This window comes from Octodon degus, unplaced genomic scaffold (genome assembly GCF_000260255.1).
Source record: "Octodon degus isolate 3935 unplaced genomic scaffold, OctDeg1.0 scaffold00179, whole genome shotgun sequence".
NCBI classification, from domain to species: domain Eukaryota; kingdom Metazoa; phylum Chordata; class Mammalia; order Rodentia; family Octodontidae; genus Octodon; species Octodon degus.
This window is the reverse complement of record NW_004524755.1, coordinates 4,625,668-4,653,146: the sequence shown is the minus strand read 5'-3', so window position 1 is coordinate 4,653,146 and position 27,479 is coordinate 4,625,668. Positions and strand designations below refer to the sequence as shown.

The window sequence follows — 27,479 nt, the reverse complement described above, 5'->3', positions numbered from 1 at the left end:
CATAGATGGCCAACATGATTCCTTATTATCCAGAGACCGTTTTTATGTTCTTGTTTTAAAACTGACTTTGTTTATCCCCAGCACAAAAATCAAGAGCATTGTCTGGGCATTTATTAAAACATGTAAAAATCTACAGCTTTATATTATATTTAATAGTCTATTCAAATTTAATTCAGAAAATAATATAAAATAATTAGAGCTAAAAAGTTAACTCTTTACAGAGCTCTATGTGGAAAAGCATCACACACATAAATATTTATGCATTCATGCAGAGGGCAAACAACTGTATTCTAAGTATCAATCAAAGTGAGACACAGTGGCCAGATACCAGTCCCAGCAGCGGTTAATGGTCTCTGGAGATCCTGCTTCAAGAATTCTCCGAGGAGAGTGCTGCTCAGCTGTTAGGAGCTCATTAGCTTGATTCAGCAATGAGGATGCACTGCATAAATTACCTTTTCCTATACCAAGGACTGCTGGCATTGGCTTGAGAAATTCTGTGCCCTTCCAAGGACTTTCTTTTTCTTTTTCTTTTTCTTTTTCTTTTTCTTTTTCTTTTTCTTTTTCTTTTTTATGTATCTGGTACAGGGTCTCACTACACAGCTCAGACTCATATTGATCCTCCTGCTTTCAGCCTCCCCATTGCTGGGATTACAGGCGTGCGCCACCAGGCCCAGTCTCAGTGGCTGGCTCAGTGTGTCTGGGGGTAGGGCCGGTGCAGCACGTGGTGCCGGGGATTGAACCCCAGGCCCTGTATTTGCCTGAGCAGGTGCGTACTCCGCTGAGCTATCTTGCTGGCCCATTCCACGGACATTTGACCATGAGCAAAAGGCATGTGACTATTACATGAGACCGAATATACGGCTTGTCGAATTAGTCTTATCAACTTTTACAGTCATTCCATGAAATACAGAACACATAACTAAGGTTTTACACTCACGCTTGCCAAACCGTAATCTGTGGTCAAATCCAGCCCGCCTTGGTTTTGTAAATAAAAAAACCTGACACGTGTGTTCGTTGATATGTCATCGATTCATGTTCCAGCCACAGCTGAAGAGCAGGGCCTGAGAAGCGTGGTCTGCAAAGCCTAAGTATGCACTGCTGGCACTCTCCAGCAGAAATGGTGCCCGAGTTCCTATTTTACATTGAAAGATGGAATTCACGGAAGCCTGTTGGAAATGTGCAGTGTTCAGGGAATTCTAGTTACCCACCAAGGTTCAGGTACCTTTCTTTGTAACCACACGAAGGAGTAGAACCTTTTCATGAAGAGCATCTGTGTATTTTATGGACTAAGGAAAAATTTCTTGAAAGAGAGAGAGAAAGAAAAATGAAAGGATATTTCTCTATTTAACATCATAATAAAATTAACATTCCACTCGTGAACAAAAATGTCCCTTTGGATTTTTCTCTCCGTACTAAACAAGCGACTTCTGGAATGCCGTTACATCTGCACAGGGATGCAGTTCCAAGTGGTCCCACGTGTAGAGGAGCCAGATGAGGCCCGCACGGCGCTGCTGGTTCCCGGAGTGTTACGGCCGCCACCTCCGCAAGGCCAGACCTAAGCTGCAGCCATAGCAAGCTGTTGTCACAAATGCAAAAACCTAAGGAAAAAGAAACCACAGCCTGACATCGGATTCACAACACTGACTTTAAGAAAATGCTTTTCTAAGTGACAGCTCTACAGAGACTGGCCAAGGTAGCCAAAGACACTTCAATGCATACTGAAGTGTGCTATATTGACCTCTTTTTTTTTTTTTTTCGGTCGGGGGGGGGAGGGTCTACAGGGTGTTCAGGGTCTCAGTACTAGATCAGACTTGTAGTGATCTGCCTGTATACAGCCTCCCAAGAGCTGAGATTACCGGAGCGCGCGCCACCATACCCAGTCTCACTTGCAGTCTCAGTATGCCTCAGGGGTGGGGCTGGCACAGCAGGCCCAGGGATTGAACCCCCAGTCACCCCCCCAGTGGGTGCTTTAATCCACTGAGCTATTTGGCCGGCCCTTATTGACCTCTTTTTTTTGATGGCAAATACTTAGTTTTATCTGCTTCTTCCCTTATCTCTTCCTTTAAACATTCTAGACCCCCAAGTGTCCTCATCTGTCCTCATGGTGGATGTGGTGGGCTCACGGTGACCATCTGCTCACATACTGGTCACTTATTAAGAATTTATAAAACCTCCGGCCCCTCTTTCAGGGAAAAGGGATCTTCACGCACTTTCCCCTCCCAGGGAAGTAGGAACTGAGGGTGATGATTAGCAGGCCCTTGGAGTCTACGTCAGAGATCTAAGAGAGGTGACAGAAACACAGCCAGCACCTGGCAGAAGAGGGGCTGAAAGCAGGAAAGGAAAGCCCCGCGGGAACAGAGGACTCACAGGTAGAAAAGAAATCAGCTCCGAGGCCCTGTGCCTTACTTTGAAAAACTCATTAAATCCAGTATTTTTCTAATCATGATCTTTGGATCATAAGGACTTCAAGCATTTAACTCTATTCTCAGGGACAGTGAGGTGCTTAGGTGGCTTTAGGGAGACAGAAGACAGGTGGCGGCAAAGCCCATTGCCTTGACCTCCAACTGGGGAATGTATACTTCTCTCTTCTCCATGTATTGGGTTTTAAGTAAGATTTCATTGTGCCATATGGCTTCATTTTTTTTTTTTTTAAAGAAAGTAGGGACCCTGGGAACACCATAATCCCAGTGCTGGGGAGGCTGGGACAGAAGGATCACTGTGAGTTTGAGCTGCATAGTGAGACCCTGTACCAAATAAATAAATAAAGACTAAAAAAGACCAAGTGTTAAAATCAACATGTAAAGCATACTAAAACATCTGTGCTTTACTCACGCTAGCTAATTCCAGTTGCTCAGCAGGGTTGCCAGTGGCCACCAGGCCACTAGCACATACCCAGAATGCCAGCATTGCTGTAGGGCATCCTGGGATGGCACGGTCCAGGCAGGCTTGGATGACTGCATGAACAGCACAGGACCACTTATGAACCACCCAGGCATCCCAGTAAGGCCTAAAGGTCAGTGCCTTGTCATAAAGACTATTCAACATCTAGGCACTTCAGAGAGTAATTTTGACTTGTGACAGCTCTATGAGAACAAAAATAACAGGTCTTCAAAGTTCCCACATCAACACAGAATGACTCATTCATTCTGGTACATGACTGAAAGAGGATAAACGGCTTTGAAGGTTCCGCACTGAACGTAGATGCAGTCACCTGTACACGTCCGAGGCCGCAGCAGCAGGTCGGCCTGCCTTCCTCCACTGGGCCCTTCCCAGCCCTGGAGCCTGCAGGTGCACTGAGTCCTCGAAAAACTGAGAGCCCGAATAAACCTACCTTCCTTTTAGCTGTGTATATTGGTTATATCTGTCCTATCGACTAGAAAGTGACTAAGGCACATCCCAGCCCCAGGCCCTGCAAATTCCCTGCCGAAGGGCAGCCCGGGGTAAACACACGTTCAGTTAGAAAGAATCAAAAGTAGGTACAGAATACTAAGGAGCAAACCCGGGAACAAATCTCATACTCTGTCTGAACACTCAGAGTAGTGAATGACACAACTGCCTTCTCCCAGGCAGGCTTTGTGGTGCAGGTCAAACGGTGCTACTGACTGACTCGCTGTCATCATACACGGTGTCGTTTTAGTCATCCCCAGCACTGGGGTGGGGACAGCACCTTGCTCCCTGGGCTCGTTACGGGTAAATCGCTACCATACATTTAGTCCTAAAGACTATCACCGAGGAGACGGATGATCTTGAGCAGGGAAAGCGAGGCTGGGGTGGCCTCTCTGATACTTACGGTGGCTGCCACGTTTATGCGGTACTGGTTGTCACTCAGGAGTGGCTGCACAGACAGGGTGCTGTTGCACTTCAGGTCATGCAGGGAGGTGGCTGCAGCTTCCAGGAGAAAGGCTCCAAAGTAGAAGACAAACACCACGAAATGGTAGGCAAAGTCCTGGCGGAGGGCAGACAAGACGTCTCCAGTTACAGGAGAAGCTTTTTTGGGGGGTGGGGGGGAGGTTGTTCCTATTTTACATGACAGAGTTTAAGTTCAGGACGATCTGAAATGTAACCAGCCGATCTTACACTATCCACTGTTTATTTGGGCTGCTTTAGCAATTCCAGGGTATTAGAATCCAAATGAAAATTGACGGACTCATCTTCTTTGATAAAAGGGAAAACTGATACACTGAGGCATAAAGATCAGTGTTAGCTGATGGATAAAAAAGGAGTAGCACGCTGTTTTTAAGATTCAAGTAAAATGACATTTAAATTAGGTCCTGTTTTATGGCTGTGTTTTCTAAATATTTTAATTTTGAGCGATCATTTTTGTCATTAGATCATCTTATATGCTGAAAGATAAAATAGCCTTGTTAAATCATAGGATTCAAAGACATGTATCCCTATACTCCATTAAAACTAATATATATTTCTACAAAAAGTACAGAAACAGTGATTTGTTACGTTGTTTTGAACACTGCTGCAATTAACATGAAATGTAAGTATTAAAATTCCCCCTGCCGTACAGGGAGTAATATACCACACACAACTGTTTCTATGGCTCCCACAGAATACATATTGCAGGTACCTTGCTTTTTCCTTACAGCAATGATTTATTATCTCCATTTCAGAGTTTCCTTTCTTGCCAGTTGTATATTCCAAAACTGCATAAGAATTAATTTTTGGAAGGACAGCTCAATCACAAGCAAGCTCATTTGGTTCCAAAGTCTACATACATTTCTAAAAACTTAACTCAAAAATTCAAATTGCATGTGTTGTATATTTTAAAACATGCATGCAGTGTGGAGAAAGTGAAGTTAACATACGCAGTGCCTCACATACTTACTGTGTGTGTGTGTGTGTGTGTGTGTGTGTGTGTGTGTGTGTGTGAGAGAGAGAGAGAGAGAGAGAGAGAGAGAGGTTTTTCAATAGAATGTTATATTATTTGACCACCCTGCCCATGTTTGCTCCTCCTCCACATCCCCCAGGAACTACCCTACCTCTACCTGTTAAACTTTTTAGGGTCCACCCGTTAATGAGACCGTGTGGTGTTGTCCCTGGGTGTCCGGGTTCTTTCACCTTCCATTGCCTCCCTACTCATCAAAAAGGTTTCTTTCATCTTGAAGGCTGGGTGGAATCCTGTTGCGTAGATGATGGTCACATCTGGTCACGCGTTCTCAACTCCTCCATGGCTGGAAACAGGCTGATGCCGTGACTTGGCTGTGGCGCGTTCCGTGACAGCGTGCGTGAGGGTGCGACAGTGCTCCCACACCACAGGCTTCACTTCCTTCAGCTCAGCACCAGCGGCGGGAGTGCTGGACGATGGGGCGGTTCTATGTTTAACTTTTTGAGAAGCCACCTTATTGTTTCCATAATAGCTCTATTGATTTACATTCTCAGTAATGCTGTTTGAGAGTTTCCTTCAAATTCCACTTTCTTTCCTCTCCAGCAAACTGTCTCCATCCACACGATACTACCAAGAGAGTGTTGCACTGTCTTTGTAAATGTCCATGTAAGCAGCAGGGCTGGCCACAAGACTGTTCTTGTCACGCCAAGAGAAACTACCAGGCTAGACTCAATTAACCAGAGATTAGTTACAACGATATAATATGAAAATGCTTTCTCTTAAACACCTGTCATTTGCAAACTGTCCTGCCGTGGTTTCAAAAGATCTGAAGACAGCATGGAATGGCTACATAGCTGAACCTAAGAGAGAGGTCCAAGTGCACGTGCTTATGCATGACCATTAGCGGATGAAGGTCAGCATCCACACCTAACACCTCCACGTGGGGGAGGTAACTTGTGTGTCTTGCTGCCAGGTGACTGAACCGCAGGGTAAAGCAGCCTGAGGGGACAGCCATGCACTTAGCATGGGTGGTTCAGGGTCACTGCTTTTAGTGGTGAACTGTAGCGGAGCAGTGTACTGATGAGTAAAACCTGAGGAGGTACGAGATCAGCGGGCTCTCACGTAACTAAGGATCCCCATTCCGGAGTCCTCAGAAGCACTGTATCTTATCATAAAGGAGAAAGATAAAGTTTGGGGACAAAGTTGCAACTCTTGGTGTTACTGGTTCTGCACCTAGTTCACCATCTCACACCTCTCTGAACATCAGTTTGGTTCTTTGGCAGCACCTGCACCTCAGGCTCTGGTGGATGGGGTGTGGTGCAGGCTTCCCTGGTAGCCCCTGTGGAACTGTGGAACAGGGAGGGCACGCCTGCCTGGCGCTTGTGCCCAGCACGTGGTCTTAAAGGACAGATTGTGCTCTAGAGCTTCTCACTGATTTTTTCAAACCCTCACCACAGTCAGAGACTTTCTACCTTCCTTCCTTCCCTTCTTCCTTCCCTCCCAACCATTCCCTCCCTCCCTACCCCTTTCTCCCTATCCCCTTCTTCCCTTTCTCCCTTCACTCCCCCTTCCTTTCTCCCTCCCACCTGGGATTAAAGAATAAATTATGCTCTAGAGCTTCTCACTGATTTTTTCAAACCCTCACCACAGTCAGAGACTTTCTACCTTCCCTCCTGCTCCCTGCCCTTCCCTCCCTCCCTATCCCCACCCTGCCTCTGTCCCCCTCCCCCTTCCTCCCCTCTGCCCCTTCCTTTCTCCTCCACTGTCCTTTACAGGTGTTACCTTCTTCCTTCCCATAAAAGAAGCAACAAATCAAAAGGCCCCTTACATGTCTCCATCCACCTAGAGGCTGCTCCGGAGTGGCCCAAGCGGAAGCACTGAGAAGGCACGCGCGGCGTGCTTTTCTGTTGTGCCGCTCCCAGGATCATCACATGTGTTTCACAAATGTATTAATTTTGCAGTGATTGCTTTGCTTCCGCCATCACAGCACACTTCCGGGGAGCCACTCCTGGCGCTAGCCCCAGTCCCTATTGGGCAGGACCCCAATCCCTACCTCACACCGACACCTGGCCATCCCTCTTGGAGGGTGGACTCCAATTCCTGTGTGAGAGGCAGGTGAGGTCTTTTAGAGGGTCCCTCACTGTCCAGTCAGCCTTGGTCGCTACATTAAGCTGAGGTTCTTCACATGCACGTATCAGAGCCACAGAAAGAACTCATGCTAGCACCGAGGAGCCCCACCTCAAGTACCCACCCAAAGCTCTGGGCAGAGCCCATGGACCTGCACTTCTAACACATTTCTAGGTGCTGCTGGTGCTCTGCTCGGTGGCCACTGTCCTGCGGCCACTATCCTGCTGGTGCTCTGCTCGGCAGCCACTTCCCGTCCTCTTCCAAGCCTCCTTCCCTGCCTGGTTCCTCTCCCCGCTTCCAGCGCCCACCCCCACCCGGAGCGCTGCCCCTCGTCTTCTTTGCCTTTCCCACCAGCAGTCTCGGCCTGGGCGCTAAACGCTCTTGTCCCGAGCCCTGCCTTCCTCTTCTGTTCCATCCAAGCTTTCACTGCGCGTTCATGCCAACAGCTTCATCATGCAGAAGGCTCCTTGTTACTTACTAATAGCATGAAAACGGACCGCGACCACTCTGAGCTTTGGTCCCCACAAAGTGAAAACAAGAACACTGTCATCGGTAAAGAATTGCCCTGAATGTCAAATAAGGATCCAAATGCAGGGGCAAAAAGCACAGCTCAGGACCCTGAACTGCTACGTGATGTCCACCAGAGGAAGATCGCCAGCTATATTCTAGGCAGACTTCTGAGGAGTGAAGAGAACCATGCTTGACTGCACAGGATTTTAAAAATGGGTATGAGATGTGTATACACCCATGTCCTAAGAAGAAGGTGATTGTTATGTACCACAAGCATCATCTAATAAAATAGTTCTTATTTTTCTAAAATGCATCTGTCCTTCACATATCTTCTCTGGAGAAGGGGTAATTATAGGTTCTGGCCCTAGTGTGAACTGCTAAATTCTTATGGTGGTCATCTAACATGGCCGAAGACCTTAATAGAACAGCTGGTCTTCCCAGGGACCACTTCCTCCTTCTCCCCCCACCCAGTCCTGGAAGCAATATCCTTCCACCTTTCCCACTGCCCCAGGGAGGACCCAGATCAGCTCCTCAGGTATCTCTAAACGTCCCCCTCAAGCTCCACCCCAGCAGACATCCATGAAAGCCTCAGCTTTCTTTGTCTCAGGCCAGAGGATCTATCTGCCCTGTCTGCCCTCATCCTTTCCGCGTTATGGAGCTAGTAGAGGCTTCTTTTATCTCTCCTGTCTCTTTACCACGTCGCCTGAAAAGCCTAACAGTAATATGAATACAGAATCTTTTCCTTCAAAGAGGGCACAGTATAGTATTTCTCCCCATACACATAAGCACACACACATGATATTTCAAGACTAGAATCTTCTTTTATCCAGATAAGAATGGGGCAAGGTTTTCACATTTAATGTACATTATTACGTACTGTATTTTTCTTTCACCAGCTATGCTAAAGCTAGATAGCTTGGCAAGAAATAGTGGACACATATATTACTGTGAATGTAAATTTAACTGCATGATCAAAAAAAAAAAAAAGAAAAACTAACATCAGTGTCCTCCACCAAGTTCTTGTACAAAGTAAATTATTTATTCAAATGCACTCTAGCTTCCCTCAAGCACAGAATACAGGTAGCATTAAATTATTATTAAAGGGGAAAAGAATTAATTTTAAGTGATTGCTGTTTGCTGGTTTCCAGAAGGCAGGAATTAAAAGCTGCTACCAGCTGGCGACGACACCAGGGTAGGCACAGCTCAGGGCCTTCCTGGCTAACAGAAACAGCATGAAGCCTATCAAGAGCTAGCCCTGGGGGCAAGCACAAGGGAGGTGGTGAAGGCCACAGACTAAGAGGGGAGAAGGGCAGTCCTCTCTACACAGCCGGCATGTAACAAACTCCACAAAGGTAGGCAGTGTAGCACGCCTGCAGATCCTGGGTTCTGTGCTGTCATCCCACACCATGACATCTGAAATGATCCAAGGCCCAAAACTTTTGACAGTAAAGTCTATGCAAATATTCCAAAATCCAGAATATCTCTCGTCCCAAGGATGTGCTGTGCCATTTTTCCTCCTATGTGCAGATTATACTAGCTCTGTAGAAAGCGAATGGCAAAGCAAAAGGAAAAAAGCAGGATAAGACAGACAGGAGGGTCTTTCCATTGTGAACTGTCACACAGTGGTGTGATTAAATCAACAAAGCCTCCCACTTTTTGTTTTTTGAACATCAGATATAAGGCTATGAATGGGTGGGGAATGTAAACTTAGGAAAAGTAATAAATGACTAAGGATATTAATGATTGTAATCAACATCAAAGGCTCAATACGAGCAAGATGGGAAAATGTTGATAAAGGAATATGTCTAAGAAGACCAGGAATAATATCTGAAAAATTTTTACACCTTATGAAACAGGTGCAGCAAATCAGTTAGAAAGAATACCAGGCACTGCTGGGTCCTGGAGACCATGCGTGTCCGGGTTGTCACCCTCCAGTTGTTGGGCCATCAGAGACCCAGGAAAAGGCTGGTCTGAGTGTGGCACACACCACCGCTGGAAGCGGGGCAGTAACCATGGAGACTATGAGGTCCACACAGGGCTACTGTGATACGAACTGGCCCACTGTCATTTTTGGGCCTGCTATTAAGAGAACCTGGTTTTGCTGGTCAACGTTAGGGTTCGACTGAGCCCTTCTCAACCTTATCGTGGAAAAGTCAGTTGTTTTGTAAAGGACATTGAGTATGTGTCAGGAGTCCAGTTAGGGGCCTTTGATCTCTATTGGGTGACCAAGCAGTTTTCTCATCATTAATGAATAATTAGGCCCCCAAATGCAGTGACCAATATATCTGCAACCTAACAGAAATGGAAGGGCTTTCAAAGTTTGAAAATCCAAGCCTCAGTGTATTTAAGAATTTAGAATGATTATTGTTTCCCTACTGTCACTCAGGCAGCAAGTGAAGGTAATTCATCATTCCCATTGCTTTTTAATGGCATTTGGGAAGACAGGCCTTATTATTATCATTTTTTTAAAAATAAACACTTCCTAACTTCTTATTTGTTTGGTGGTGCTGGGGACTGAACTCAGGACCTTGTGCTTGCCAGGCAAGCACTTATTCTATTGAGCTATCTCCCCAGCCCATGATCACCATTTTATAGAGGAAACAATGAAAATCCTGAAAGGTGCACTATTTTTGCCCAAGGCTATATATCTATTAAGCCAATTAGACCCCAAGCCCAGGAGAGTGAAAGGCTGTGTGCTCCCTCTGCCTGCTTAGATCTATGCTAAGAGGTGCCGTTAGAGCCACACCGGTTTAAAGGGCAATCTCGCTGGCTAGATTTCACTGTGGAAAACAATCAGGATTAAGGTTCTTACACTCTATGAAACAAAAATGGGTGCTTACGTCTGACACTTATGGTACACTGCTGCATAACATACTGTTCTACGCAGAGGAACATACCTAACCTTCCTGAAGGTCTGGCTTGGGCTTCAGAACACCAGAATGTGTTCAGAGCCTAATGGACAGCTGCCTGAGCTTCCCCGCGGCACCGTCCGCTGGGGTGTGGAAGTCTCACTCCTGCAGGCCTTCAGAAAGAGCCCCCGTGGAGTGCTGCTAAGCGAGAAAGGGCCCCTCGACTGCCTGGGACATGAGGAGGTAAGGTGACCCAGGTAATAGCGTCATAGTTTTTAAATTGTATTGATTGTAAATTTTCTTTTTCAAAACTCAGCAATTCTTAATAATTCAGGACAGGAATTCATTATCAAACATTCTTGTAGGCATTCGCAGAGCAGAATATCTAGCTAGTTGTCTTCTGACAAGAATCTACAGTCTGGCCTCTGCTTCCCAGGATCACCCGTTCAATCAAAACAATGCAGAAAAAAAATCATGTCTGTAGTGAACTTGTAGATTCTTTTTTCATTATTTCCTACATCTGCAGTATAAAAACTATGCGGATGAAAACTATTTGCACTTCCTTCATGTTGATTAGGTACTCCAAGTAACCTACAGGTGACATAAGTCGTCTGATAGAATTGTGTCAATTATATGCAAATTCTATGTTCTCTTGTATACAGTACCTGAGAACCCACACACTTTGGTTTGCCAGGATGAGGCAGTCCAGGAACAATGCCCTTCAAAAGCTGACGGCTCACTGTATACACTTAAATATCCACAGCAGAAATGAAAAATTTCCAGACCCGTGTGACAATGTTTAGCTCCGAAAGGCTGTTCTATTGTTCAGTAATTATAATGCAATATGAAATGGAACAGTTGTTGTATGAAATGGAACAGTCTTTGAATAAAAGTCACTGAGTCATGAGGGAGTCACACAATGATTTCTGACTCCATCAGTGTAGGAATTTCACAAATGGGGCCCAGTCGAGTGGCAAGGTGAGTGGCAGCCCCACCCAACTGTGGTCAGACCTGGCCTCACCCATGGGAGGCAACACCCAGAACAGGGACTCCGGCATCTCTGAGCAGAATGAGACATTGGCAGGTTTCTCCCATGTTCTTGCAAAAGAATAAAACGCAATCTCTTACCAGGAAGTTCCAGTTGGCATTAATTTGAGTCACCATGCCAGAGAGGAAGAGGCCCAGGAAGAGGAGGGAACAGAAGAAGGCAGTGACGGATACGAACATGACCCATCCTTGTAGCAGAGGTAGAGGGACGTTGGAGGAGGCCACCAGAATCCAGACGAGACCCCCGAGCAGCTGAAACGAGAGAGGAGTGCAGGTTTCTTGAAAGATGCTACTGTGGGGTGCAATTAAACCCACTTCCATCAACGTTGGGGTTTCACTCCAAAACCCTGCACACAGTCTTGCCATGCCAGCTGCTGCCATCTCCCTTCCATCCCAAGAGACACCAGCTGCCCTCCGCTGGGGAACATCCCTGCAAGAAGGCAGGTCTGACCCCACCCCAAGTCTCCATGTTGAACTCTGGCCTGTGGTCTTTCATCCTCTTAACGGCTTCCCCTGACCCCACTGCCTGCCTAAGGCCACTCGAGTGATGTGCTTTCTGGGCCAGTTGTCATCTTTATGGCCTGCTTGCCTCCCACTTCTGTCCTTCTAGTTACTCTTTAAACCAGTGTCAACTGGATTCTGCACACTGGCCACTTGCCACATTTATTAGCGAAGAACAGCTGTACCCTTCTGGTGTCGCATCCCGTGCTCACTTTTCTGTCTGTATCCTGGCCCTTTTGTGTACGGAACATTATTGCCTATTTTCACAGTAAGAGTTGCAGCTGTTGCCTGTGACAGGAAGCAGTGTGAGCTACCGTTGTGTGTTACTGCCCCTGCTGCATGCAGAAACACACAGCCTAGATGGCTCTGAGTCCATAAACACCAGCTACAAGCCAGGCACTGTGCTGGGGGTCAGGGATGAAAGGTGAGCAAGCCGCAGTGGACCCAGCCATCGCAGCACTCAGTCCACTGTCATGAAGGACAATTCAGCCAGTGATTACAAACACGTGAGCGTCGCAGCTGGGCCCACACCGGGTGCCCCAGGTCCCCAGACATGATGAGGACAGCGGGTTCCAGCCGTTGGACTGTCATGCTCGCTGCACCCCAGGCCTGTTGGTCTGACTGTCCTTAGTCCTGTCTCGTGCTGCTCCAGCCTGCACACTGTTTTACAGGCAAAATACAGCACTGCTCAAAGACAAAGCTCATCCATGTCTGAGTGGCCTCACACCTGGTGCTCGGTGTTCCCTCTCTCTGTGCAGTTAAGAAAATCCTGCTCAGCCCTCATCATCAGCCCATGATCACAGAGTCTTCTCTGAGTTCTAGCTTATGCTCGGTCAGCTCTCACTCTGGGTGGTGGATGACAATGGTGACAAGTGAACTGAGCCAGTGTGGTGCTGGGCGAGCAGGGCCCACCTGAGGACTGCTGTCAATAGTGTAAAAAGGAGACCTGGAGAGGAAGAGGCGGTGCTGTTGGTTCTCAGGAGCTCGCCAGCTGGCTTTCCTGACATGATCTGGGCTGTTCTCTCCCGCAGAGGAGCTCAGGACTCCACAGTTTCTGAGGATGGCTGTGGTACTTTGGAGGAGCTTGGTTCTTTGAGTACTGCTTCCTGGCTCCAGTGCAGATACCCTAGTCTGCTAGCACAGATCTTTCATCTCACTGGTACAGACTTTCTAGCTCCACCATGGATTTTGGAGCTTTCTCAGTGTAGATCCATGAAGGAGGCCTGCATGAGATGTTGTCATGGGCTCTTGGTCTCCAGTTGGACTCATAGAAGACATTGCCATGGCTCTAGGTCTTTGGCTGGACCCCCACAGGACACTGTCATGGGATCTGGGCCCTCAGGCTTCCTTGGGTCTCTAGTATGTGGACAGATCCTGCACTCTTGTATTTGACTGTGTGGATGGCTATTATGAAATGATCCTATAAATGATGCATCCTGTATTAAATCATCGCCCCTGGAAACCCTGACTACAACACTCCCTGACTCAGATCTGCCAACACCATGGGGAGGAGACCAGACATACGATGGCCAACCCCAACTCTCCGTCGCACTTGAGCCCTTCCTGGCAGAGCACTGCCTTCGATGTCTCTAGCCTTCACTAATTTACATGATGATAACTTGACATCATAACTCCTCCCAAACTTTCACCAGCACTAGGCAGGCTGGGCAACACAAAGACCAAGGCTGTACATCTGACTTGAGGAATAGCAATCAATCAACTGATCTCAGACACACACACACACACACACACACACACACACACACACACAATGTTCTTTCTTGCTCATATGAAAACAATATAATAATTCAAATAATAAAGACCAGAGACCAATAAGCATCTCTATCTCAATTCTTACATATCTAAGGTCATATTCAAAACCCAGATTGCAGAAGTCATTGAAAGTTAAACACGTAACTTTCAATGTACTGACCTAATAAATGTATAATCGGGGTAGGATACCTCAAGCCTTACTTCCAAATAAATTAATAACCCAGAGTATTTTATAAAGTGATTCCACATAGTGAATCTTAGTGCAGATTAAAAATTTTATCTGCTACCCTATCTGTGGTTACAAAAGGAATAAATTTGCTCCTGCTAAAATATTATTTACTTTTCTTTTACCATTTAAAATATTTGAAGATGGTATTGCTTTAAATACATGTTTAGATATGTATATAATTATTAATTATCTAATGATCTATAAATTCAAGAATTGTTTACTGGGAATCTGCAGACAGCCCGCATTACTTTAGACATCATTTGATAATGCATATTTGTATTACATATCTATTGATTCAAGAATCATTTACTGAGAGCCTTGTGCAAACATGAGGGTAACAAAGCATAGTGGTCACTGCTTTTTTATTTTTTAATGTATTTAGTACAGGGTTTACAGGGTCTCACTATACAGATTGGACTCTTTTTATCCTCCTATTTTCAGTCTCCCGAGCGCTGGGATTACAGGCATGTGCCACCACGCCCAGTCTCAGTTGCCATCTCAGCGGGCTCTGGGGGCGGGGGTGTCAGGGCACACGGCGGATCGAGCCCTGGTCCCTGCATCTGCTTAAGCAGGCACGTTAGTCTGCTGAGCTATCTGGCTGGCCCAAGGTCAGTTTATTAGGGGCAGGAGGATAAACAGGTAAGTGTAGGCACGAATCCCACCTCGAAATAGTCAATCCCAATTATCACAACCTTGAATAAACATGGACTGGCCCCGCACACCGGCCAGGCTGGAATGCACTGCGGGATCGAGAACACTGAAGAAAAAAAAAAAAAAAAAAAAAAGCAAGGTTTCGGCTCCGGGGAGCCTGCAGTGGGGAGAAACAGACGCCAGGAACTTGGAGGCAGAACAGGCTGTGGTGAGAGCTATAAAAAGCTTGGCACTGTGCGTGAAGCTGGGGGAGGGCGGCGAGGCCAGGAGGGAGGGGCACCCCGCGGGCCTGGGCTGCGAGGCTGCTGGGTCTCAATCCCATAGGAGCGCTTCCCACACCTGGGAAACAGCGCTTGCGTGCCAAGTGCTCCGACTGCCTCCTCAGTGATGGTGTGTGTGTGTGTGTGTGTGTGTGTGTGTGTGTGTACGCGCAGTGTAGAAAGAACGAGGAGAGGTGCATGGACCCCCCCCCCCACTCTTCCCTCATGTGAACACACGTACCAGCCCCAGGCCAGAGAGTACACGGCACCAAGACGTCCCTCCTGAGTGCAGCTGTCCGGAGTGCACCACAGAAGTGAGCAGGGGACGCAGCTCCGCCCCCTGGGCCTCCTCCTCCTCATCCCAGGAGCCTGCACCACCCTGCAGTCACCACGCATTTGGTTTTATTTTTTCCTCAGGTTGCTTTCACAGCGATCCTCTTGCCTCAGCCTCCTGAAGTGTGACATCCACCCAGCAGTCTCAGCGCATCTGACACTGTCATTCCTCCGCCACCTCAGGATTTCCTTTCCACAAATACTCCCTTTCCTTTGCACCTTCAGGCCTGGCTGCAACATTACACACGCGGCTCTCTCCTCATTCTGGGCTGCAGCGCACTCGGAGTCCTTAGCAGAGGTGGGTTTCTCAGCAGCCCTGTTTAATGGAGAGGCCTCTGGCAGGAGTCCAGATGTTCGAGGTGAGAAGCGCAGGGCCAAAATGGTAAAATCAGAGAGGGAACAGTGATAAGGTATCCTAGCAACTGCTGAGCTGCACATCCTGAGGAAGGGAGTTGGGGCGCCAAGTCCCGCCCACGCCCTCCTCATGCCGCATCCAGTCTTCGTTCCGACTTCCCAGGACCACTGCCTCCCTTCTTTGGTGTCCGCAGGGCCTGATGATCACATGTGAAAGAACCCAGTGCACTATCAGGTGGAATATTTTACAGGGACTAAGTCCAAGCTGACAACTGCAAAGCTCAAGCTCTACCCAAGGGCTTCTCCGAGGAAAGGGAAAGGAAAAGTCCCCCTGCAAGTAGGTACAGTGTCTGCCTTCCCCTGTGACTGGCTTTTCCCCCATCTTCCAAGCCCAGCTTCAGGTGTGTCTGGCACACACAAGTAAGTACTCAGTAGCCCCTCTGTTAGTTATGACGTTGTTACCTGTCCCTCAAACAAGCTCCCCGCCTTGTGGTTTAGAGAGTAGTTTTGGCCTCAGTTGGCCGCTGTGCATAAGCGTCATGACTTGCCCGAGTCTCTCCCTTTAGAAAACCATGGCAACATGCCCTCCATTATCACACTAATTTGAACCCTCAGAGCTGGAGCTCAAAAGTGTTTTCACAAACTTCCAGCCCTGCGGGAGCCATGGTACTACTGGGAGGAAGCAACTCTTGCAATTCTGGCTGCTGCAAAGAGATTTCTCAACTTGCCTCTACTTGGAAGCCCTGTTTCCCTTCCCAAGGGATTCCTTTTGCAAATGCCCCTTTTCTTTTCAAATGTCAATTATTTCCTAACAACCTGCCTTTCAACATAAACCTGACATCTTACCTAGTAATTTTCCAACCATTTTGTAAGCTATCTTAATTTATCCCTTCATTATCTTAATTTATCCTTAATTTGTCCTTACTGTAATACACAAATAAGCTGATTCCTACTTTTACCTATTTTCAGTTATTTAAAAAAGTTTTTATGTGTTTATTTATAGACACAGAGTCTCACTACGCAGTTCAGACTCCTGTTGACCTTCCTATCTCAGCACTCCCAGAGCTGGGATTATAGGCCTGCGCCACCACACCCAGTTTCAGAGCCTGCAGGGTGTGCCTGGAGGCATTACATGTGGTACCTGGAACTGAATTCCGGTTCTTGCACTGGCCAGGCAGGCGCTTACACCGCTGAGCTACCTCCCCAGCCCACTTTTCAGTTATTGTTGGAATAAGAATAGAGCAAAGTAAATGAAACTGAAGGGATGAAATGCTAGTAAACTATCCATGTAAGCCACTCTGCTTCTCCCATGGCCTGTGCTCTGGATGTTTTATCACTCTGCTGCAGGGAGACTGAGCGGCCGGAAAGTCCAGAGGAAAAAAGAGAAGCCTGGCATCCTCGTCAGGCAGACAGAGTTTGAGTAGGAGGTTGAAGTTGATGGCATCAGAAGCATTAGCTAATGCCCACTGAGCTCTTTTGTCCTGAGCACTGTCCTACAAGTTTTGTGTCAATCTAATCCTCATTAACCCCAGGAGATACTAATATACCTACCTTACAGATAAATTAATTGAGGTGCGCAGCCCTTAATAACTTTTCCTAAATTGTACAATTAATGAATATTAGACATGGGGTTTGAACTATGAAGTGGCTTCCAACACTTGTGCTTTCAATGTTATGTCCTGCCGTATTGAAGAGCTAGTAGTTATTCCAGAGTAGGAATTTTATCCATTTTCCAGGTGGTTCCCAAAACTCACATAAAACCAGGCAGACAGATCCACATGCTCCTTTCTGCGGACCTTGTCCCGAATTTTCATGAGAATGACAAGAGCATTTGCACCTTCCCCAAATGGCAGAACATCTTATCTACATTAGTCCCCTGTTTTAGTGTCTGCTCATGAAACAGTATGGCTATGGAAGTGTTCAATACACTCTGAAATTCATCATGTAGAAAAAGGATGGGCTATAATTAGTTCTATTTTCCACACAAGTAGTATTTTTGAAAGAGTTTTTTTTTTTTAAACTGGAAATATTTCAATTGATAGATACAGCATCGTCACTGCTAGGGCACAGACATGTAAATGCACTCAGGGTCCAGTGCACACAGCAGCAGGGAAGCCCACGGCCTCCCGCCAACCGCAGTGTGGCGCCTCTTCCCACTGCCTGCTCTTTGCACTCCCAGCTCCGGCTCTATCCCACCCACAGAGCAGAGAGAATGGGTCATCTCTTTGCGTCTGCCTTACGTCTGTCCACCAGTCCTTGCTGTCTAACTGAACAGCAGCTCCATGTCTTCTGGAGACTTCCCAGCTGTTTTAGCGACTCTTCTCTCCTTGCTGGGACAAATACCTGATGCTCAACATGAGGGAAGGAAAGGTTTATTTAGCTCACAGTTACTGGAGGTTTCAAAACACTGGAGGAGAGGCTGGGACACTGCCGCGTCCAGGATGACCCTTTCCACATCTCTCCGAAAGCACAGGCTAGCCAGTTTAATGGTTTGCGCCTCTCTGGCCCCACCCCTCAGCCCCGCCCTGGTCCTCTGGCCCCACCGCTCAAGCCACTGGTTGCTCCCCTAGCTGTGTCTGCCCCATAACTTACATGAGGCTTTGGGGGGACAACTAGACACAAACCATAACATCAGCCGGCCTTGTGTAGGGCATGGCATCTACAATGACTGAAAATAAGGATTTGCATGCTTTCTACCTACTGGGTTGCGGTGCCAGGCTCAGAGACACTGCCTCAAATATTTCTTCAAGATCAGAGTGCATGGCAATGTGGGCTATAAATGGTGCACGGCGTGTCCACGAAATCCACCCAAGCCAATGAGCACGTCTATGGAACGGGTCCATAAGGAAACCTTCCAGAATCGCAGCTCGGCATGCTAGGAACTCGCTCTTGTCTGCAGCTCAGCCCAATCCCTGGAATCTGATGGCTGTTAGTGAAACAGGAACATGCACTTCTCCATTGCCAAGTTGCTACTAGCAACCACCACCGCCTACCACAGGCTCTTAGGAGGCTGGAGTGGAAAGTCGGTATCTGATGCATGTCAACTGTATGACATCCATTTTTATTTCCTGTTGGCCCCAAATTTACCCAGTGATCATTACTGCTGGAACTTCTGAGCAGAACAAACCCCGTGCCCTGGTGAGCCCCTCTTTTCATGCCCATTGGGCCCTCTAACCACACTGTGTTCCATCTGCACCAGCCCTGGACTAACCCCAGAATAGACTCGTGTTGGAGGTACAGGTCAGCAAAGGTTCCTGTCTTTTAACTGGGGAAAGGAGAGATGAATTCTGGAAAGAGATGACAGAAAAGGCATCTAGAAGAGGCCTATGAACAAAATAAAATATTTGAAAGATAAGCTTCACTTTCAAGGTTTGCACGTAAAACATGTCTGAAGGTGCTATGCAGCGCTACACCTTCTCCCTCCCCACCAGACCGGCACTTGCATTTCAGTTTCTCAAAAACCCTGGATGCCCACCCTGAAATGGAAAGCAGCCATTAGAGAGCAGACATATGCCCTGGCCCTGGATGCTCGGGTTTGTAATTTCCTTTGATTTTCAAAATCCTCTTTGCAGGTTTGTAGGTAACCAGCTGTCGAGTAGGTTCAAAGCATTCCTACATGCCAGTGCCCAGAGGTTGGCAAGAGCCCTGCAGGCCCCGCCCCGTGTCTTACATTCTCCTTTTTCTTCCTGAAAGTTACTCTTCAAAACTTGGCACCATATATCTTGGCTGTGAAGTAACTTTGTCCCCACGTAAAATAGGACGCTCAGCAAATTAAGGTCGAACTGTGGCCACCCAGCGAGAAGGATGACATCTGGAGCAAGGCCGTGTGCACCCAGAGCTAACTTTCCCCTTGGCAGTGGCTCTGGCGGAGCAATCTCACAGGTCTGGTTTGCGCTGCAGAACAGTCACAGTGTCTGCGAGGTATTCCGTGTACACGATGCCAGGCTGGCTGGTTCCTGTCTCTTGTCATTCCTCAGTCCTTTCTAGTCAGCCAAATCAGCACACACAGGTCTGGTTCACAGCCCTCACTCCAGGTAGATTGTCTTGTACAAAGCAAACGTCTGCCTCTCTGTTCTCAGTAGCTCAAGGTCAATCTTTTCAGTGACTTGGTTTGAAGTTTTCTAAATTTCAGTTCTTTGTACTTTTCACAGGGACAAATGATTGCTGATGATCAGCTTTGGCAGAAGCACTGATTTATTTTTTCTTATGACAGTTTAAAAGCTCTTTTATAAGTAGCTGAAGATTTTTAACATCTATGTGAATGAAAATCTTGCTTATTGGATGAAGCACTATGTAGAGACACAGACCCTAACTAACCTCTTTTGCCCAGTGCAAACAAACAATGTCTGCTTGTGATCAAAATCTATTTTCTGGCTGAGAAAACAAGACACCAAAATATTTATGTGTGTGTTTAGAGTCAAGGTCTTGTCTTTGGTTGAAAATAACCCAAAATCCCTTTCAAAGACTGACCTGCAACTGAACGACAGTGCCTGTGTCCTGTGCAGCCCCTCCCGCTCCCCCATTCCTTAACACTCGTTTTCTGCCATTATTCCTCCTGGTTACACCTTATATTTAAGTCTAGTATGATCTGGGAGCGCATCAGACTGTATCCTTAGATGGCCTCCTAATCCTTAGATCCCTCTCATTTTCTTTCCCCTTTCTCTGGTCCTATTTTGGGTTCTCACTGATTTGTCTGCCTTACATCTTCTTTTTCAGCCGTAGGCATGACATTCAGGACCTTTGCACTGGGCTACAGCCCAGTTCTTCTTATTTTTTTGAGACTTGGTCTCGGTAAGTTACCCAGGCAGGGCTTGAACTTGTGATCCTCCAGCCTCAGCTTCTTAGAAGGTTGGGACTGCAAGTTACACCACCCTGGCTTTGAGCTTCCTGCTTACCACCAGGCTTCACTGAAGACTTCCCAGATACAAACCTGATCAAGTTTGCCCCCCTCATTCGCAGCTCCCTTCAGTGCTAGACCAATCACAAAGCCTGGCCTGGCCTTTCCAGCAAAGCAGGACCTGAGTCCTGTCTGTACGTCCTCTCAGCCGCTTTCCCTTCTGTCATCTTGCAAGTGCTCAGGGTAAGCAACTCACAGCTGCCAAACCCTCACACCACAGCCATTCTTGTTTCTGAGGTTTCCAACTGGAATTATCTTTCTAACTGTGTTTGTCCACAGAGCTCCTGGCCCTGCTCTGAAGGCTGAACTCAATGTCACTAGCTCATCAGCACGGCCCACCCTGGTCTCGCCGATAGCTGGATGTCCTCTGCCTTGCCTTTCCCTAGGGTTTTCAGGAATCTATTTTATCTCTTCACACACAACATTGCCATTCTTTCTTGGCTGTATAATCTACCCTCCAGCAAGTCCTTCTCAAGAATTATGTTGCCAGGGCATAAAAGAAGGCCTGAATACCTGTTATTAATTATGTTATTATGCCAAATAAAATCATTTGTGGCATCCAAGCCCTGCACTTAGGTGCAAGTAAAAGAGAGTCCTACAGTGTCTCTCCTAAAGAGAGATCTGAATGAATCATGGAGGCAGTTTCTGAAACATGAAAGTGTAAAACACGCCAAATAATGACATTCATATCTTTTGGTGATCAGTATGTGGTGTTTAATTTTCAATGTCTTTCACACCATCATCTCTTTGAGCACAGGAAGTCTGAGTATTTTCTTTGTGCCCAGTCAGAGGTTTAGTCTCATTTTCTCATGGACCACTCTGGAGAGTACTTCGGCTGCAGCAGAGGTCCCACCTGTCACTCTCCCCCGAATGGTAGCACTTTTGCACAAGTCCTCTCCGCTCGGTTATCAGGGCTCTCGGGTGAGGAGGGATCCAGCATCCTCATTCCCAGAAGTGTTCCTTGTGCACAGGGGCATTAAATGAGCATCTAATGAATCATTTGGAAACCACTGAAGAAACAGTTTTGCATCCTAAGCTGAAAGACTCGATCTTGGCTCTACCTCAGTACTGAACTCTTAGCATCCACTGGTGACAACAGCTAAGGCCACAGGGCCAACGATTTTGGTATCTAGAAGTGGAACAAATCTTTCCTCCCAAAAGAAAAGGTACATGAGGATGAGGCCTGTGGAGACTCATATATTGCTGTGCCTGGTTCAGTGAGGCTGGTCATAGCTGTTTTTATATCTGTTCAACAAATGGCTTACACCTGAGAGATGCACATGAAGAACAAGAGAGACTGGGGTTGAACTCTCTGAACAAAGCTCACAGCTCAGTTTAGGGATGAAACTCCAAGAGCCGAGTCTCATGTACTTAGCCTCCCGTGGACAGTCCAGTCTGTCTTCACTGGCAATAGCCTTTGCATGTTAAATCTGCATAAATGAAGGCCATCAGGGATGGACTGCTGCAGACAGATGGGTTTGAATGGAAGATCAATGCTATGGAAGAGTTTGACTATCTGGAAACACTGGCAGGGGCCAGCACCCTTGGTGCCCAAGCTGCAGGTCACCAAGGGCCTGGGAGGTGGCTGGGCAGTGCTTGCACTTAATTCATTGGGAGGAGAATTTCTGAAGAGGAGCCCTGGGAGGCCACAGCTCAGGATCAGAAAATGAGAGAAGCAAGAGAGCTGGGTGCAAAGGTGCTGGAGATGGGCACTTGGCTCTCCATGAGCACCCCGCAGGGAGGGCGACCAAGATGTGGGAGTCAGGTGGCTTTGCCCTTGGCTTTCTCAGGCACGCCATTCAGGATCTCCAACCCTTCCCGAGGCTCAAGGAGGAGCGCTGAGTCTATGTCCAATGTGGCCTCTGTTTCATGAAGGCCAGTAGTTTCATTTGAATGCCTTGATCCTTCCTATGAAGAGTGGTGGCTAGGAGCTTGAAAGCAAGTAGCACAGTGTCTGGGGGGCGGGGCTCCAAACTTACAAACATGCTTGGCCGCAAGAAGTGGGATGCAAACTCAATAGCACTCTAAGGCAGCTGTATGCTCGGCAGCTAGGAATCTGAGACTCCTGTTCCGGGGAAGCAACCAGAGGGAATGAAAAGAGGAGCCAAACAGAATACCACGCTGGTCTGCTTCCCTTCCTGGACTGGGGAGCGGCAGAAGTTCTAGTGAGTCATAAATTAACATTTTCCTTTTCTCAATTAGTTAAGTTTAATGATATACTTTATATATACATAACGATCACATTCAGCTCAGGGAGTTTGTACCTGTATATGATATATCTGGATGCTGTTTTTCCATTCCCTTCCCCTGCCTTCAACTGCTTGTCCTTCTTCCCTGCAAAATCTGGAGGAAGGGCGCCCAGCCACGACTCTGTCTTCCTATCTCCACGGTGATTTAAAAAAAAAAAATACAAAGGGACTGGGAAGATGGCTCGATGGAATAAGTGCTTCCCTGGCAAGCGCAGGGCCTGAGGTCAATTCCCGGTTCCACCAAAAAAAAAAAAAAAAAAAAAAAAAAAAATTAGCTGACCGAGTACACCCCCAGAAAAACTGATTTAATTGATCCATAGTGGTAACAGTATTTTTAAAAGCTGCCAAGTTTTTAAGTGTAGTAAGTGTTGAGAAAAATCACTGAGCTGGAGGGTAAAGAGAGAGATGGACGGGGTCGGGGAGGGAAAAATGGAATAATTCACTTTCGCTTCCCCACTCAGAATCTGGCAGTGTTTTCCAAAACGTGACATGACTACAGGTGGTTCTTGAGACATTTGATTCAGCAGCATGGATAAGCATTCTTTGGAGAAACAAAAACCTACATATGCACGCAAATGTATCTCTACATATGTGCACCAATAAATATATTTGAATAGATAGTGGAAACATGTGACCATTCATTCCAACAAGCTTGAGGTTTTCAGTATATTACTGATTAGGAGAAGGCCAGCTGGTACCTAAAGGTTAGAAAGGCCTTTTACATGCACATTCTGTAAGTTGCAGCACAGGGACGAAGTGGCTATGGACACAGCAAAAACTTCTCAAAGAGGCAGGCAAACCTGGCATTTAAAGATGAGAACTTCCCTGCAGATGTTCCCGTCCCAGGACGTGACCCTGTAGCTGGTGCAAGGCGCTCTCCCGGAGGCTGGCTCATTGCTAGCTCAGGGGACTTCGGAGTGTGGCACCAGCCCACGGGGGGCTCTTTTGCATTCACAGTCCCTGTCTGATCACAGAAGCTACACAGGGTAACTTACTTTTCTTCTTTTGGATTTAGGTCCGATCTAAACTTCGGGGAGGGTGCTAGGCCTTAGCGAAACCAGAGGAGAAAGCAATGTTCACAAGGTGTTCCGGCCTGCCTCACAGGCCAAAAGCTAAACCCAAGGGACCTAAATCCAGGTTATGCAAACTCAAAGGAAAGGGTGTGTGTGTGTGTGTGTGTGTGTCCTAAACCAAGCAAACAAAACCTGCCTGAGAGCCACTGCCCCGCTAACGTTTGGCTCAGGAATTTGCCATTCTCAGGGCATGATGCAACCTCGGTTGCCCAATTTCTATTTGTGCATTCCCCCCTTGCCCACAAGGAGCTTCGAAAGCTTCCAACTCCAAAGGATCCTTTGAGCTAGCAGCCCAAGCGTTCCTGGCTCAGAAGGCTGCTGCTAAGGGCCAGGCGATGCTGCCGGCCTTTACCTGGACCCCACACAGGAGCTGAGCGGGTGGGGAGTTCTGCGGGGGACCTGGGAACCGGGAGATACCGGGGCCTGAGAAAGTGGGTGAGGCCGCACGTCTGCCTTTCCCCGCCATCCTCCCCACGCCCACTGGATCAGAAAGTGCCACCTGCCTCCGCCGGCCGCCCGCGCCTTCCGGATCCAAAGGGCAGCGCGGATGGCAAGGGCGAGCGGGCGAATGGTGCCAGGCCTGCGGCTCCGCCTCCGCCCCGCCCGCCGCCCCACATCCCGCGGCCTCGGCCACCGGGCAGCAGGTGCGGCGTAACAGGTGCGGCGTGGCCGGGAGGGGGCGCAGGGCGGAGGCGGCGGGCGCGGGGACCCGGACGACTCTCCCAGCCCTCCCTGGAGCCCAGGGAGCCGTCGCCACCCGCCCGGCCCGGCCGCCGCGACCCCGACGCCGCGCCACTTACGATCTCCAGGCAGACGAAGGCGCCCGAGTAGGTCCGCAGGATGTCGGGCCCGGCGGGCAGGGTGACCCGGGGCGACGGGAAGGACACGGCGGGGTTCGGGGGCGGCACGGACGCCCCGCCGGCCGACATTCTGCCGCTGCTGCCCTCAGCGGGCTCCGGTCCCGCTCCGCCGCCGCCGCAGCTCGGCCGGGACGGGCGGGGCTGGTAGGAGGGGCCGAGGGCGGGCGGGGCCAGAGACCCCGCCCCATCACGTGGGCCCAGGTGCGCCGCCAGGTGCCCAGGTGAGCCCGCGCCCTGCTGTCCGGTGGCTTCGCGGGGTCCCCAGGGCTCCCCGGGCTCTGCACCCCCAAGGCCTTTCCAGCCCCCACTGCCCTATCCCCCACACAGTTGGTCCTCCCCCCATTCCGCGTTGTCACGGGAGTGTAAGGACTGGGGCTGACCCAGAGGGTAAACTCCCTGTCTCCGGCCTCATCTTGAAAGTGGGTTTGTAGTGGGGTTTTTATTTTTTATCTAGTGATTTGTCTGGTTACTATTTCATGAACAAGTAATGAACACCTTAACGCCGATAGCGCGCCTATCCGAGAGGGTAAGTTTCATCCTAGGGAGGTGCGATCCTTAAAGCTGGTTCCAGGAGCTGCAAGGTCCTGGGTGTTTCCAGATGAAACTGCTGGAGGCGCAGACACGGGGTCAGCCCCGGCGCCCCCGTGCGCGGCCACGCTCTCTCCGCTTCCTAAGCTCACGGTTACAATTCACTTTTCCTTGGTCATCCTCTTTACATTGCTGTCGTCTGACAGGGAAGGGCTACACGTTTTTATGTAAAGTGTGGAATGTCTACAGGAACAGGTAGAAGAGGATCATCCTAAACACCCACGAGACGCGGGTGGGCAGCGTGGGACTCAGGTGACTCAGCTGCACCGCTGCTGGCAGGGATCCCGGCAGGGCAGGTAACCGGCTGCTGCGCCCCAAGGGCGGCGTCTACCTCGCGTGCCTGTGCAGGTTGTCTCCTACTCCGCGACAAGTAGGCGCTCCTTAAAGGACAGCTGGTGATGAGCGTTTTTCTAATTTTTATACGCATCCCATTGCGCCATGGACGCAAGCTATTGCCTAGGTGGTTCTATCTGCCACGTAAGACTTTAATTTTTTATTTCGTCTGCCAGAAACTTCTTCCCCTTGCCTTTTAAACACTTCAGATCTCTTCATGAAAGGATTCTGTGCATGGCTTAGGTCCTGTTCATTAATCTAGCATTTGTCCCTATTTTGTTGGAATTAATGCTACATTTTCCCAATGAAATAAAAGAGGTAAGATTATTTTTTGTCGAAGACCACCAGGAGAAAAACTACACACAGGCATACGTGTCAATCAATTTCGCTGAGATCGTCAGATGCTCTCCGCATGGAATCCTGGTCTTGTCTACCAAGCTTAGAGTTTGAGAAGCCATTTTGCTCTATGCACTGGTGAGCAGGTTTAGGTTACCTGTGCCTATATTCTTTCAATACCAAAACTCAGAGGTGTGGTGGTGGCAACAGGATAAAGACCCCAAAGCAGGCTGTAGGTGAAACCTTCCGTGTGTACCTACCATCACCTCTGATGCGTGACTTTCTGGTGCTTAATAGGAAATTTTGGGTTTTCTTCATTTATTTGACCAACACACCCTTTCTGCATTCCAATCCTCATTGGTGGAATGATCTGCTTTATTTTATTTTTTGCTGAAGAGTTCTCAATAAACACTCAAAGGTTATTTAAAGGGGAGATTGCTTCAAAGAACGTGTGTGGCAATGCCCGGTAGCCTCGGTATGTCCAGAGCATTCGAGGGCATGCCCTGGAAGCCACTTGGAGTTTCCAGACATGCTGTTCGCACTGAAGAGCTTCAAATGGGCTCATGTTAAGAATGGTTCCCAAGGGGAAGTTTGTCCTATGTCCCTTCCAGCACCTTCCTTGTCACACACATTCCCCTGCCCATGCCTTCTTGTCTCCTTCCACAACCAGCAGTCCAACAAAAAAGATTCTCATGGAATCCCCTCCCACTGCAGCATACCTGCTTGAAAATGAACTTTTTTCTAGAATGGTTTCCCCTTCTCAAGATCCCTCCCCAGCACCTGTGTTTTCTTGATAGTTCTAGTGAATCCAGCAACCCTAGAATCAAAGTGAGGAAAGCACTGTCCCGTCCCACACCACCATCCCGCCCCACACCACCATCCCGCCCCACACCACCATCCCACCCCACACTACCACTGTCTCTCTCCCTGTAACTGACCATGAGCTCTTAGTACTGTCACGTTTCTGTCCTTTCCTTCTCCACTTCCGTGCTTTACTGACCTCCACTGCATGGACTTCTTTACACCCCATTTCCTGGGATGGCAGTTTTGTATTGAATATGCCTTCAGCAGTCTTGCTTCACAATGGCTTGCTGTCTCCTGTGAAATGCAATCCCCTCAGTGCCTACATTGTTCCTGGGAATTTTGTCCCTGTCATTCTTCCTGAAGAGGACCCTCTATTCCTTTATTTCTCTTTCATTGGGTCTTTGGACCACAGTTCTGTACTCCTTACCTCTTCTCTCATTGGCCCCATCCTAATCTTTCTGGTGTCCCCAGCCAGCTGGTGTCATGGACAGGCATTTTAAGGATGCCATATTAATGCCCCCCCCCCGCTCTCTACTGCTAATGCACCTTTGCTGCTCCACACTTTTCAGCTAAGCTCCTCTTCACCAGCTACACCTTCCCTCTGTGATCCACTGTCACACTTTCCAAGACTGCTTTAGGTACAGCAGAGCCAAGACTCCAGGCTCTAATCACATTAGGAGCCTGGCTTGGGCTTTTGGACTTCTCGGTGGTCCTTTTACTCCATCTGCCCATCTTCCCTGTAGTCTGACAGGGAAGGACTACAAATTTTCATGTTTTATTATGTAAAGTGTGGTTTGTCTACAGGAACAGGTAGAAGAGGATCATCCTAAACACCCGTAAGACACTGGTGGGCATATTTAAAGTGAGC

General features: G+C 48.2%; 1 protein-coding gene across 1 annotated transcript; it reads right to left on the bottom strand.

Annotated features, from left to right (window-relative positions):
• Nucleotides 1-732: 732 nt before the first annotated feature.
• Nucleotides 733-24,697, bottom strand: Mal2 (mal, T cell differentiation protein 2). Its single transcript, XM_004643611.2, has 4 exons — nucleotides 24,491-24,697; nucleotides 11,452-11,622; nucleotides 3,791-3,946; nucleotides 733-1,598 (listed from the first exon to the last, which is right to left on the bottom strand). The coding sequence occupies exons 1-4, from the start codon at nucleotides 24,617-24,619 to the stop codon at nucleotides 1,527-1,529; spliced, it is 528 nt and encodes a 175-aa protein (XP_004643668.1). The 5' UTR covers nucleotides 24,620-24,697; the 3' UTR covers nucleotides 733-1,526.
• Between the last annotated feature and the right edge of the window lie 2,782 nt (nucleotides 24,698-27,479).